The sequence below is a fragment of the Eubalaena glacialis genome, chromosome 6, assembly GCF_028564815.1.
Source record: "Eubalaena glacialis isolate mEubGla1 chromosome 6, mEubGla1.1.hap2.+ XY, whole genome shotgun sequence".
In the NCBI taxonomy this organism is placed as follows: Eukaryota; Metazoa; Chordata; class Mammalia; order Artiodactyla; family Balaenidae; genus Eubalaena; species Eubalaena glacialis.
Window position 1 is genome coordinate 42,357,786 of NC_083721.1, and position 13,984 is coordinate 42,371,769.

General features: G+C 33.6%; 1 protein-coding gene across 2 annotated transcripts in view; it reads left to right on the top strand.

Moving 5' to 3' along the window:
* EPHA3 (EPH receptor A3) overlaps positions 1-13,984 on the top strand; it is a 359,795-nt gene that overhangs the window by 16,354 nt on the left and 329,457 nt on the right. For both annotated transcript variants that reach the window (XM_061192991.1, XM_061192992.1), the window contains exon 2: positions 1,138-1,202. In XM_061192991.1, coding sequence (XP_061048974.1) covers positions 1,138-1,202 — 65 coding nt within the window. The remainder of the gene's footprint in view (positions 1-1,137; positions 1,203-13,984) is intronic.

Genomic DNA, 13,984 nt, shown 5'->3' on the forward strand with positions numbered 1-13,984 from the left:
AAAGGGTGGTGCTTTTCATGCATCAGGAAGCCCTTTATTGACAACACATGGTCATGTTGTGCTTTGCATGTATTAACATTATGTTTTGATTTGTGAATATATGGAACCCTTCAAAATGACTGTCTGTTATTATATTTATTGATTCACCTGCTCTGGTTCATGTTAATAATACCTGCATATTTTATGTAAACTTCCTCTACATCTTCCATTAATCAATCATGGGGTTGTTTTCTAACTTAGAAGAAGGATGTGGGAAAACTATAGTTTCCATTATTTAACAGATTGACAATCAACATGAGCCCTTTGTTATTAATTAAACTTAAAGTATCTTTTTATATTTTACTTTCTAGTCCATTTCAAATTAATACTCTCTGTGTTGAAAATAAATTATTTGCCTTTCTCTTTTAATAATGTATTCAAAATGCAACTACATTCTTGTTATATTTTATTATTCATCAGACTTTTTTTATAACTAGCACAAAATTCTGAGTGAAATCATTAAAGTCTTTGGGTAACAATACCCTTTTTAAAGAAGTAAAGCTTTACAAGGCGCTATTATAATACATATTTTTGCTTTGGCTTCTCCTCAAATTGATAGCTAAGCATTTTGTTCATTACATAAGTACACAATTTATACAGTATTTATTACAGTATGTTTGGTTTTGGCCAGGGACAATATGAAGATGCCATATCAAAATATGTACAAAAAGAAATACGATTCATTATGGAAGCATACTTAACTAATTTATAGTGAAATCATGTCAATTTATTAAATTTAATGGTCTTTGCAGTTATTTTGATTTCATGTTAGCATTAATGTTTCCTATTTTGTATTTTTATAGTGTCCTCTTTAAACCTGTAATTATTCTGTCAATATATTAAATATACAATATATATATAAACAAACAAACAGTTTAAAGTCACAGAAACTTTTGATCCCTTAACTTTCCCTGTGGTTGCTTTTCTTTGTAATTCCCTTCTTCTACTCATCATACACATATAATGAGGATGAGCAGAGTCGTGTTTTTTGAACACGTTGATATTATTATATCAGCAACAACAGACAACATTAACTTAACAGGGGTAAATAGAATTCATTCCTTTTAACTGTTTTTGTGTATCTGTGTTTTCTTTTAGTCAATCTACTGGATTCAAAAACAATTCAGGGGGAGCTGGGCTGGATCTCCTACCCATCACATGGGGTGAGTTTGGTAAACTATTGAAAGGAACATGATTCTTCTGTCCATTGCCTCTCTTAGAGAGCAGGAGGAATTATTGGGAACAGGAATTCCTGTACTTCTGATGACAAGTTATGCTTATCAGTATATTCAATACATGGACTAACACAGCTTAATATTTGTATCCAATGGAACTATTGAGAGTTTTGAAGTATTTTTTTTTCCCCTTCTGAATTTATCAATTGCTTGAATGAACTAACTAAACAGTTTAATTATTACTACCATCATGCAGATGATCTAAGCGTGATCACCTAACATTTTTTGTGTGATGTGGTCAAAATAGGTGAGTTGAGGAGAGACTCTAAATTTTAAGTAATGTAGAAAGTGTGTATTTGGAGATGGTTGCCTCCAGAGTTGTAGCCTTAAAATCAACTGTGGTGACAGTTCCACAGACGGAAGGTATTTGTGAACAGTATAAGCCTGTGTTGCCTTAATTTCTTTGCTTAAAGTGTCTTCAGTTTGTCTAGATCAGTTTAAAACTGGGCATTTTATTTAGGAAAATATGGCTGCCTTTAAATTCTAAGCACTGTGTATACCTTTAATCTTTTGTCAAGCCAGACACAGATTACTAAGGTGTATGGCATTTTGGGACACGAATATTTATGATGAGCCTTTGTGTGAGAAAATTTTCCTTCTCTTTTTTCAGAAAAAAGAGGGTCATACATTTGGAAATTTTTTGTTCCTAGAAAATTGTACAAAAATTGCCTAAATATATCTGTTTTGTTTCCAAGGATAGCCTGTGGAAAATGCAAAGTGCTATTTAGGAATATTTGTGATAGGAGTAAATGTGTATATTCCTTTTTCTTATAGGCCAGCCTCTTTTCAAAGAGGTTATAATTACTTCGACTTAGTATTGGTGTTCAGTCTTTAGATTTTTGTGCCTAAAAATACTAATTTTTACTACCAGCTTCTTCTTCACCGACGGATGTTTTGCATCAGGGATACTTCATCTATCTGTCATCTTTGTATCTGCGTCTCTTCCTGGTGCACCTTGACACTGACACGATGCCAAAACCTATCACATAATCAGGCCTTGTTTAGTTGCTTAGAAGGGGAGAGTATGAAGTAAGCCAAGGTTTGGTTTTCCCACAGGTTTAAAAGGAATCAAATGGTTAGGGTAAAAGCACATCCTGGGTAGTCATAACGAATGAGTTGAAACTCAGGATTGAGCTGGAAAACTCATTTAAAACTCATCATCCAAAACTCAAACCTAACTTTAATTTTGATTTTAGAAATTTGAGTCTTTCATTACTCCATTAGATAACATATCATAGAAACTTGCTGCCTAAGGAGATATGAAAAGCAAAAACCATACTGACACTTTACATATATATATACGTTGTAAACAATAAGTTAACTTGTATATCAAAGCAGCAGTCTACCTCTTATTTTCCTTTAAGGAAGGTATAAAGAAAACACATTTCTCCATGTTGAGAATTTGGGGAAATGAATTCATTTACCTTGTTACTCTCATAGATTTTATGATGAACAAAGTTCACACTTTTACTTGCAGAGAAATGTTGGGTGGGGAGGGATGTTCTAGAACCCTGCCACACACAGTGTGCACAGGCACCAACCAGCAGAGTCAAAACCTGGGAGATTCTTAGAAATGCACGCTGTCAGGCCCCACTCCAGATGAATCAGAATCTGCATCTTAACACGGTCCCAGGTGATTCCTAAGCACATTAAATTTAAGAAACACTCCTCAGGGTAACTGGCCTCTTGACTTTTCCCATCTCTTGCCCAGTTTCCTACCTCCTGTCTCCTAGGAATCGCTTATGGTTTTCTCATGAACAGTTTTCAGTCTCTCCTTTAGCCTCAGAAAGCTGACCTCAGGCGCTCCGGCCTCCTCTTCATTGCTTTCCTGGTTGATCTTCTTGCAGCTGTTACTTCACTATTTCAGATGCATTAAATGGCCTAAAACAGCTAGTCAGGTTCTCCAAGCTTATCATTAAAACCAGCAGGGAGAAAAAAAAAAATCTCCCCAACAGATCATGATGTTTATAATACCTTAAGCTCCAAATGATTAAAATAAAAGAAAAACCAAGTATGTGAATTATTGTCCTGGGGTGATTTGTAGTACATTTTTCCTTTAAATCTTCCCCCTGTATTATGTTAACCATAATGTCCATGAGGAAATAAGTAACACTAATTTAGAAAATGTGACATTAATATTCATTTCTTTTTGAGAAACTGATGCTATTCTTGAGTGAAAGCTCAATTCTTGAGTCAATTTAAGTTTGGGATTTAACATCTTTGCTTGTATGATTGTTTGTGCCTTTAGATTCAATTAATCATTTTTATTGCCTAATCATTGTCACTTTCAATTTGACAAGGATAGAGGAATTTTGTGTTTGTTTTGGTTTTAAAGGGAATAGATAGTTAAATCAGTAGTGATATCTATGATGCAAGCTTTTCCATAAAAAATGAAGTAATAGCTGGAAGCAACTTTGAACTAGTCATTGTTTTAATTAATTAACCCCAATAAGTAAAAGTGCATCTGTTTGCAGGTTAACTAAAATATAAATATAAACCTTGGAGGAAAATATTATAACAATGTCAGACCATACTGAATTACTGAAATATCCCACTCTCTTCTTCTTCTTTTCTTTCTTTCTTTTTTTTTTTTTTTTTTTGGTGAGAACATTTAAGTCCTACTCTTAACAAATTTCAATTTTATGATATAGTGTTATCAGCTACAGTCACCATGTTATACATTAGATCCTCAGGCCTTAATCATTGTATAGCTGAAAGTTTGTACCCCTTTACCAACCTCTCCATATATACCCCACCCTCACCACTTTTCTACTCTGTTTCTATGGATTTTTTTTTTTTTTTAAGATTCCACATATGAGTGATACCACGCAATATTTGTTTTTCTCTGTCTGGCTTATTTCACTTAGTGTAATGCCCTCAAGCTCCATCCGTGTTGTCACAAACGGCATGGAAAATCCTGCACTTTTGGTTTAGGGCAGTGGTTCTCCATGTGATGGGAGGTAGATAAGGGGGGAGGCAATTCTGATTTTGCCTCATGGGGATATTTGTATGGAGATATGCTGCTTATCACAACTGGGAAGGCAGGGCACTACTGGCATCTAGTGTGGAAGACCAGGTGTCCTGCTAGTCATTGTACAAAAAACAGGGCAGCAAAGAATGATCTGGTCCAAAACGACAGCATCCAGGTTGAGAAACCCTTGCTTAGGGTTTGGATAATGAAGCTCTCCACCAGGAGCTATGGTCACTGAAAAGATCTTGGGGACTGCTAGCAACTTCTCTAAGTCCCAACGATACTCCCATTAGAAGCTCTAAATTCCAAATCTCTTGAAATATAAATTTTAAGAAATAAGCCAATAATTCATTCCAAATTTGAAATGAATCTTTCTTGGAATGATTATATCACATGAACCATATAAAATTAATGTATTTTGGGGAAAATTGTCAAGAGTGACCCCTTCCTTCATGTATATGCTTTTCTATTTCTATTTACCCTCTTCCCCAGAGATATATTCACTCATAAAACCTTACAATTAACCTATGCTATTTTCTTGGGAGGATTACTTCTATCTCTATTTTCAAATGGTGCTTCAAATCTTAGAGGAAACCTGGTAGAAAAGTATGGTACTATACTATTAGGCATGGGACAAATTCCCCAAATTCCCCAAATCTATGAAGAAGTTTAATGAAACTTTGGTTTTCTCTAAATGAATTTCATGAAAATAATACTCAAACTTGTAAACTGAAATTATCAAGGGGGTCATGAACAGCAGTTCATTTTTCAGTAGAAGAGTGTTATTTGACATGGATATTTTCTGGTACTAAGTTTGTTCACTTTAGTAAATTAGACAAGCAATTAACCTTCTCTGGACTTGTAAACTATGAATTATAATTTTTGAATTCTGGGCTTAATTATCTTCAGAAATTTTAGTAAATAATTCAATAGTTTGAATATTCTTTGATTTAGAGGACAATCAACATATATCAAAGCCCATATATGTTGCTGGGTTACAATCTAGAAAGAGTCCTTGGTTTACACATGACTAGTACTTAAATTGATTGATTGATTGACAGTGTCTTAGTCTATGTATCACTCCAGAGAAGGGATTTAAAGGGAGGGAGGCTACATAGTTTTCACTTAGGATAGTATTGAGATGATGGTCAAGCAGTCCAAAGGCATCAAGAACTTGGACTCAAAGAAACTCAAGTAAGGAGAAGAGAATGAAGAGAGGGTTGGGGTGGGGGGCGGCGGTATAGAGAAAGAATAGTCTGAAATGAGAAGTCTCAAAATCAACAGTTGTAGATTTTTTAAAAATTTTATACCACCCCCCCTCTTTTCAATTCTTTTAGATTTTTTCCCTAAAGGTTTCCTTAGCTATTTATTGGTGTCTTAACAGTGATAATGTACTTAAATAAAAAACACTCTTCTGGCAAATAGATGACCCATTGGTTGCTCATCGAGTATCTGTGCGCTGGCTTTTCCTTGCTGATGGAACACTGAAATTATTCAGGTTTTCACCCTCCCATGTGTTCCCGGAAAATGACCCCTCTGCCACTTTGCAGGGTGAATGTTGATTTATCTGAAAGCGAATCATGATAATTACAGTCATTTTGCCAGTGATTGGTTTAGGCAAGAGTAAGTGAAGCCAATTAGACTGGGACAGAATTCCAATGACTTCTGGGAAAGGTTTCCTTCCAATAAAAAGAGATGGGAAGAGGCCAGGTGCTTTGTGCCTCTGGGTTTGCCCTGTGATGGCCCAATGTCCAGTCTGGACCACCTGCACTCCCTTAATGGCCAGAAAGGTGGAACCCAGAGAGCATTAGAGAGACCAGCCTGGAACCCTGACATCTTAGAACCACTGAGTTACATGGAAAAATACATGTTCCCTGTTAAATCCATTCTTTTTATATTTCTCATACTTTCCAGCTAAAGACCTCCTGATAGAATCCAATGTTTTATCTCCTGGTCAAATACTCTAATTTCTAAATTGAGGCTATGGAAATGCATAATTCTATCCTACAATGTTATTTGTATTTTCCCAGGTTATCTTTTTTGTGCTTTAGTATGAAGTCAAAGAAAACAGGCAGAATAGTAAAATAGAATAAGCACGTTGTGTAGAATTGGCTCATCTGCATTTGAATTCTGGCTCTGTCATTTATTGCAGTATGATCTAATACAGGCCTATTAACCTTCATTAACACTTATCCTCACTTTTAAACAAGGGATAACAGTAATTTCTATGTCACAGCACTTTATAGTGAATGACACTTGAACAAATGAGATGTTGCTATATATCTATCTATGAATAAGTGTGTATATACTAATGTATGTAAAAGAGATATAGAAATATCATTTCTTAATCTTAGATAAATTTTACGGTTTTCCCATTCTAATCCAAAATCTTTTGGTAAATTCATTGATATGTCTGCTTAAATCTCAGTCTACACTTGATGTCTGGGAGTTGAATTTTGGGGAAGGAAAATTGATAGTATTGCCTCTACACTTGATGTCTGGGAGTTGAATTTTGGGGAAAGAAAATTGATAGTGTTGCCTGAGGTGCCAGCAAACACCTCTTCTCAATTAAGAGCCCAAAATATTGCCTTTGACAACACATGATTGTTATTTCATTGAATCTGCACAGATAAAAGTTCACATATAATCTTGAACTACATTTTGAATTGAAAGAATCAAAATAAGGTAAATTGGGTGTCCAATTTATTTTAAATTTTTAATAAGTTTTAGAATTTTTTAGAATTTCCTCAAAATACTATTTTTCTTCAGGGAAACCTTCTATTTCTCATATGCTACCCTTCTGGCACCCCCCAGACTAGGACAGAACACCTATTAAGCTCATCTGCCTTGTTCTTTGTTGTACCTCTACAGCTTGTAATTATACATTACTGCAGTGATTTCATTGATATTTATTTCAGCCTGGAAACTGAAAGCTCTTTGAGACCAATTCCCATTTCATGAAATTCTCCCTTTTATTCTCCTCGTTTAAAGTTCTTGGATTAGTTGTCCATAAATTAAAATTACCTGAATAAATGCATAATAAAAGCTTTCCAAAACAAGAAAGGATAACTAAACTAATACTGATTTTGCATTTGTTGAGAAAATTTGATGATTTCTAGTCTGTTATTTTAAATGGTGTCTGGTAATGACTTCATTCTCTTTTCAGCGGCATAAACTTAAGTAAAATTATAATATATACATACTATAGTATATATATTGTATATATATTAGTATATATTACAGATATATAATATACAAACATACATATATAATAGTGTAGATATATGTCTATGTCTATATTACATATATTATTTTTTGTACTAGCAGAGCTATTTAGTTAAATGTATTTCGAAAATACTACAAGCCTATGAATTGGAAGTTAACTGAAAAAGAAAACTAGCTAAAGACAGCTCTATATTGAAAATTATATAGGTTGTCCTCTAAGAGTAAAAAGCTAGGATCCTGCAAGTAAATTCCATTTAACTAAAACTAGAAATGTTTAGAATTGAATGAATCATAGAGAGTAATAGAAATAATAAAAATACTCTCTAAAACAAGTTTCCAGTATAGTATAATGTGCCTTCGATATTGGAATTATTGCTATTTGTGAAGTCTGGATTCTAAAAGTCTTATCTGCTGGATTTCTAGCTTTCACTTTATGAATGGTGTCTGAAATGCAGGAAGAATATTTTGACATCTGGGTGTCAACAGTAACCACCTGGGACTTTGCCTTTATGAATCACAGTCCAAATTCTGCTTCATATGCTGAATAGTCCATCCAGGAAAATCAAATTATTCACATATGTGATATGTGATTCTTGGTCATTGAAATGTTTCTGCCTAGAATGAACAATGCTATATATTTTAAATGTGTCACTTTTACCTATTGTGCTAACCTTTCAAGGAAGGTTGTCTGATCAATTAGAAAAACATGATAAAGTTTCATAGGTTTTTTTAACCTTTCCTTGAAACAAAATACACTATAAAAGAAGGGGGCATGTGGATAAGTGGTAGAAATCAGCAAAGATAGAATTTATTCTAGCAACATTTAATTTATAAAAATTAAAATGTTATCTTGTATTTTTTTTTTTAATTAATTAATTTTATTTATTTTTGGCTGTGTTGGGTCTTCATTTCTGTGCGAGGGCTTCCTCTAGTTGCGGCAAGCGGGGGCCACTCTTCATCGCGGTGCGCGGGCCCCTCGCCATCGCGGCCTCTCTTGTTGCGGAGCACAGGCTCCAGACGCGCAGGCTCAGTAGTTGTGGCTCACGGGCCCAGTTGCTCCGCGGCATGCGGGATCCTCCCGGACCAGGGCTCGAACCCATGTCCCCTGCATTGGCAGGCAGACTCTCAACCGCTGCGCCACCAGGGAAGCCCCTTGTATTTGTTTTAACAGAATTTTTATTAGTGCTTAAAGAATAGAAAACATTTTCCATTGTTAATGTTGTATATTTCTATGTGAATCTTCCTCTCTGCATCAAAATATTGTTTGTTTATATTTTGGGGGGTTTGGATTAGAATTTTTTAAATATGACATGTAATGTACTTTGCTTCTTTTACTTTGATGTATAGCTTTGTGGGATTTAAAGTAGAGGAGATCTGAAACATATTTGGATGGGTTTATTTACTTCAGCTTTGCTCACAAATTTGTGCTACATGATTCTTACTTAACATACAGTAACTATAAAGTTAAATAAAAAGCTAAGATATATTTAAATAATTTTCATCTCTAACTTGAATGTTTAAATATTTCATAAATTTATTAAGATCATTTCATATTTGTTTTTTAAAGTAGCTTTTAAAAAAATTCCAATCAAAAACAAAGTTTTGCTTCTAGTGATTTCTCATATTAATAGCATTTTTAAAAAATAATAACTTTTTGACACCAACATTTTTTACTTTGTGCAACTTCAAGTGAATGTAGTTTCTAATCAAAAACGAATGGTTATTAAAATAAAAGTAACCAAAATATAGATATTAAACTTAAAAAAATAATGACTTTCATACTTATTTTACATTAAGTTTATTGCTACATGTGCAAAATAGTATATGACAGACTGAATATCAGTTTCTACATTGCTAAGAAATGTCCAGTTCCCTTAATATTTTAAAGAGAATACTTAGATTAAGCACTGTTTTCAAGCTTCCAGGTTTTCATTTGAATATAGGATATAAATATAACATACGTACTCCAATAGAGACGAGTTTCCATTCTGTCATTCCACTAAGTATAAGTCAAGAATTTTGATGGGAATTTTTAAAAATAATAATTTCCCCAAAGTTTTGCTTATTTACTTTACTCCTTAATTATTTTTTTAAATTTCTTGAATTAATGGTTTTGACCTTTATGTTTATTATTCTCTGGTGGTTAATTTCTTTTGAAAGCTTTTTGAAAAAGAAATTAAATTTGGCCTGTAAAAAAATATGGTATAAAACACTTTTTAAATAAGTCCCATGTCCCAAATGACAGCCATTGGACCTGAGAACATTTGAAGGTTATAATATTTACAATACAAACCACTTGAAGTATTTCTACAAACTTCATAGCTCATTGATTACATCAGTTTTGTTTGTTTGTTTGTTTTTTCTGCTACTGATGCTCACTTTATTCAAGAAGTGTTATATGAAGAAAAACTACCAAAATGCAATATCTCAGCTTTCTTGGGAGTTGCTAAAATCATTTATCCCCTTTACATGGGACGTAAGAAGGAAAACATCAAGGGGGATAGTGTACTCAATTTTCTGAATAGTCTGTGTTTACAAGTTATTTTTATTCATTCTGTTAATGATGCAGTTTAACATATATATACACACACATGTATATGTGTGTTTATGTATATACAGTTTATATATAAAACTATATATGTTAAACTCCAGAGTCATATATAGTTAAATATATTTTAAAAAACTAATATATTGAAATTCTTTTAAATTTGTAAACAGTAGTTACTAGAAATGCAAATTTCTGAGCTTCCAACCAAGACCTACTACTACATTACAAATCCTGGGATCAGGGCTCAGCAACCTGTTTTTTCACAGGCCCTCCATGTGATTCTGATGCTGTTCAAGTTTGGGAATCACTGTGCTAGAAAATCGTTATCTGCTGTAATAAGACAGGTATTACTTATGAAGGTATTCAACGGCTTTTTGATACAGTGCTGTAGTTTGTTCCAAACTCTTAATTAGTTCAGCACTATGCATAATTTATGATTAATATAGCTCTGGATATTTTTAAATTTAGAATTTTACAATAAACACACAGCAAAAAAATAGGTATTTTACTAGCAACTCGGGGAATCCATTCTGAGCACTTTTGCAAGAGGGATTCATTTTAGAATCCTCAGGTTTCTCTCATGTAATCTTGGAGCTCAATTTGAGCTGCATGTAGTATCTTCAGTATTTGTAAATACTGAAGATATTTATACATCTGCATCCGTTGCTCATGATAAAAGAGATAACATTAAAACCGAAAGACTAGAAAAGCCTTGAATTAAGTGATAGTGAAACTGGAATAAGGGATATGAAAGTTCCCCCATCAAGGAGTTACTAGAATATAAGGTTGTCTGGGAAATGACTATGAAACATTCCTAGAAAGTTACTGAGATCAGCTTATGATCGATTTTGTGTGCCCCATGAAAGATATTGGAGATTATTCAAAGGCAGTATTTTAAAGAGGTGATTATGAAGGATGTTGTAATCAAAGAACAGACAGGCATCAGAAAAAGCAGCTGGAAATCACTGTGAAAGTTCCCATGATAGATTACAGGAACCTAGAATCAGCCCTCTATTCCTTTGGTTATATATCTTAGTGATTTGGCATAGGTTAAATTTTCATTATTTTGCTGATACTCCAAGAAGGAATATTCTACAAAAATCAAAAAGAATTTTTATTAATAGGTCATTTTCATAATAAAGGCATAAAATAAAGCGAAGCCAAATTTGGCGAATTGAATAAGTTGTAAGACCTTTGGGGGACTCAGTAGAAACGAAAATTAGTAAACTAAGGAAGACAAAGCAAAAGAAAAAAAAGAGGGCATAAGATGCTCTAACAGTAAAAGTAATCAAATTTCCCTTCCATATGACAATACAAGTTAATGTCCTTTTGGGTGTAGGGTTAAGAATAAGCTAAACTTTAAACAAATGTGAGGAGTGATCTCCCTTCTCAACATGAAGTGACAAGACCATGAATCCAGCAACCAGGAGATTCAGCCAGCGCAGGAAGAGAGGAGAGGTTCAGTGTGATGGTTTCAAAGAACTTTAACTCTCCATCTGAACTTGGATTCTATGCCATGGAAATCAAGACAGCTGGTAGCCATAAACTTTATGGATTTTCTCAAAAGTCTTCAATGGAGTTTAAAGCTTGTGGATGATATGAATCAATTTTGTAAACTGTGCCCTAGAACTATTTGTCATCTGTATCCTGAATGTTGGATGGGTAATCATTTTTTGAAGTAGAATTAGTGATAATTTTGATTTAAATTTACCCATTCTCTTGAGTGTTGAAAAAGCAAGTAAACAACAATGTAGTCATAAACAAAAAATAACTGTAGAAATTTGTGAAAATGTTTATTGATAGAGCTGCTTCACATTTTTTTATAAAGCGGGCAAATTTTTATCTTATTTGGAGCAGTAGAATATATTTGAAAGAGTAATCAATTTTAGAGCCAGCAGGGACTTTAGAAGTCCTCTAATGCAATTCCTTAAGTACACAGACAAGCAGCTGAAGCCCAGGGAGTCTTTAGTGACTTGCTCAAGGTCATATCATTGCTCTCTGGGTCTGTGTTCAGTGGTCTTTTCATTAATCTTTTCTGTCTTGGTCTGCGGACAGTACCAAAGAAGGATTCAAGATTATGTGATTTAATGTTGAAGAGGCTATACTTCATAGAATTTCAGGACTATTTTGTCTGAGTGTCTTGCCATACAGCACCCTAAATAATAAACAAATTTTGGAATATGTCAGTCAATGTTGAGCTACTTTTCTCAGCAGTTGAAAAATACTGATCTTTCATAAGGCCAAGAAGAAAATCGAGTTGTATAGGATTATTATTAGCTCTCCGTTCTCTCGTGTATCCGTATCCCCTCATCACAGCTTGGTTTATGATCCAGGGAATGAGCTGTCACGTTCTGCCCAAGGATTCTTAACTCATTCTCTGACAACTAGAAATTGATTTTAGCTGAGATTCAAATATAAATCTAAATGTACTTGCATTGAAAGAGTATTTTTAAATGTTAGCTCATAACCAAAACAAATCTCATCTACTCTCAATTTTCATAAGAACCAATAAATGTTTTGAGATCTTTTTAAAAATTAGTACATCATTTTTAATGTGACTAGTCTTCAAACAGAAGGGTTAGATGTGTTATCTTCTAGCCAATAAATCCTCAAGATTTAAAATGTCTCAAAATTATTAGCAACATTTTTGTCTTCTGAACTGCTAAAATAGTAAATTTTTGTTGGATACTTTTTACAGAAATATATGGTGCTCTTATGTATATTCTTTTGGAATATATAATGTGGCTTCTCTGTGAGCAAGACTCAAGAAAAAGCTGTCATTTTGATTAATACAACACAAGCTGTACTAATAAGTGGCTTCAGAAGATATTTGTTCATTTGATTCTAGGTAACTGAGAACAATTGAACAAGTATAAACAAGTAAATGTCTATACTCTAGACATTTTAGAGTAGAAAGAGAGTGAGAAACAATCTCTGCCCACAAGGAGTTTCTAACATACCAGTATGTTTTGTCTCGTTCTTGTACATCCAGCTTTCAGAGACAAGAAGGAATATGGTCTGAGGTGTTTGGACATTTAATTCTAGCTGTTGATTATTTCATAATCATATATGATGCTGGTTTTTAAATTTCGCTTATTTTGGAATAATTTTAGATTTATCAAAAAGTGGCAAAGCTAATACAGTAGATCCCATAACACTACCATATGCACAAGTTTCCCCTAATGTTAAGATTTTATATAAGCATAGTAATATTTGTAAAAACCAAGAAATTCACATTGATATATTACTGTTAACTAAACTACAGATTTTATTCAGATTTCACCAGTTTTTCCACTAACATCCTTCTCCTGTTCCACTATCCAATTCAGGGTACCCCATTGCATTTAGTGTGAAAGAATTTTTTTCCCATCAGTTTCTATTCATTAATATATTTTACCATGTATAAGTTTGACTCTCATCAGTTTTTTGTTTTTTGTTTTTTAATAATAGAGTTTATTTCTTAGAGCAGTTTTAGATTTACAGATAAGTTGAACAGAGAGTACAGAGTACACTGCACTCTGTACAGAGAGTTCACATATACTCTCCCCAGTTTCCCCTATAATTGACATCTTGCAATGCTGTAGTATGTATGTTAAATTTGATGAACCAATACTGATGATTTTAACTAAAGTTCATAGTTTAAAGTTCATAGTTTACATTAGAGTGCACTCTTCGTGTTGTACAATTTTCTAGGTTTTGCCACATGCATAATGTGTGTATGCACTGTTTCATTATCACACAGAACATTTTCACTACACTACAAATCCCCTGTGCTGTGCCTATTCATCCCTTTCCCCCTCCTGTGACAACACTGATCTTTTTACTCTCTTTATGGTTTTCCTTTTCTAAAATGTCCTATAGGTGGAATCATACTGTATGTAGCCTTTTCGGAATAGCTTCATCCACTTAGCAATGTGCACTTAAGGTTCCTCTGTGTATGATGCTGCTTTGTATTTGCTTTGACTT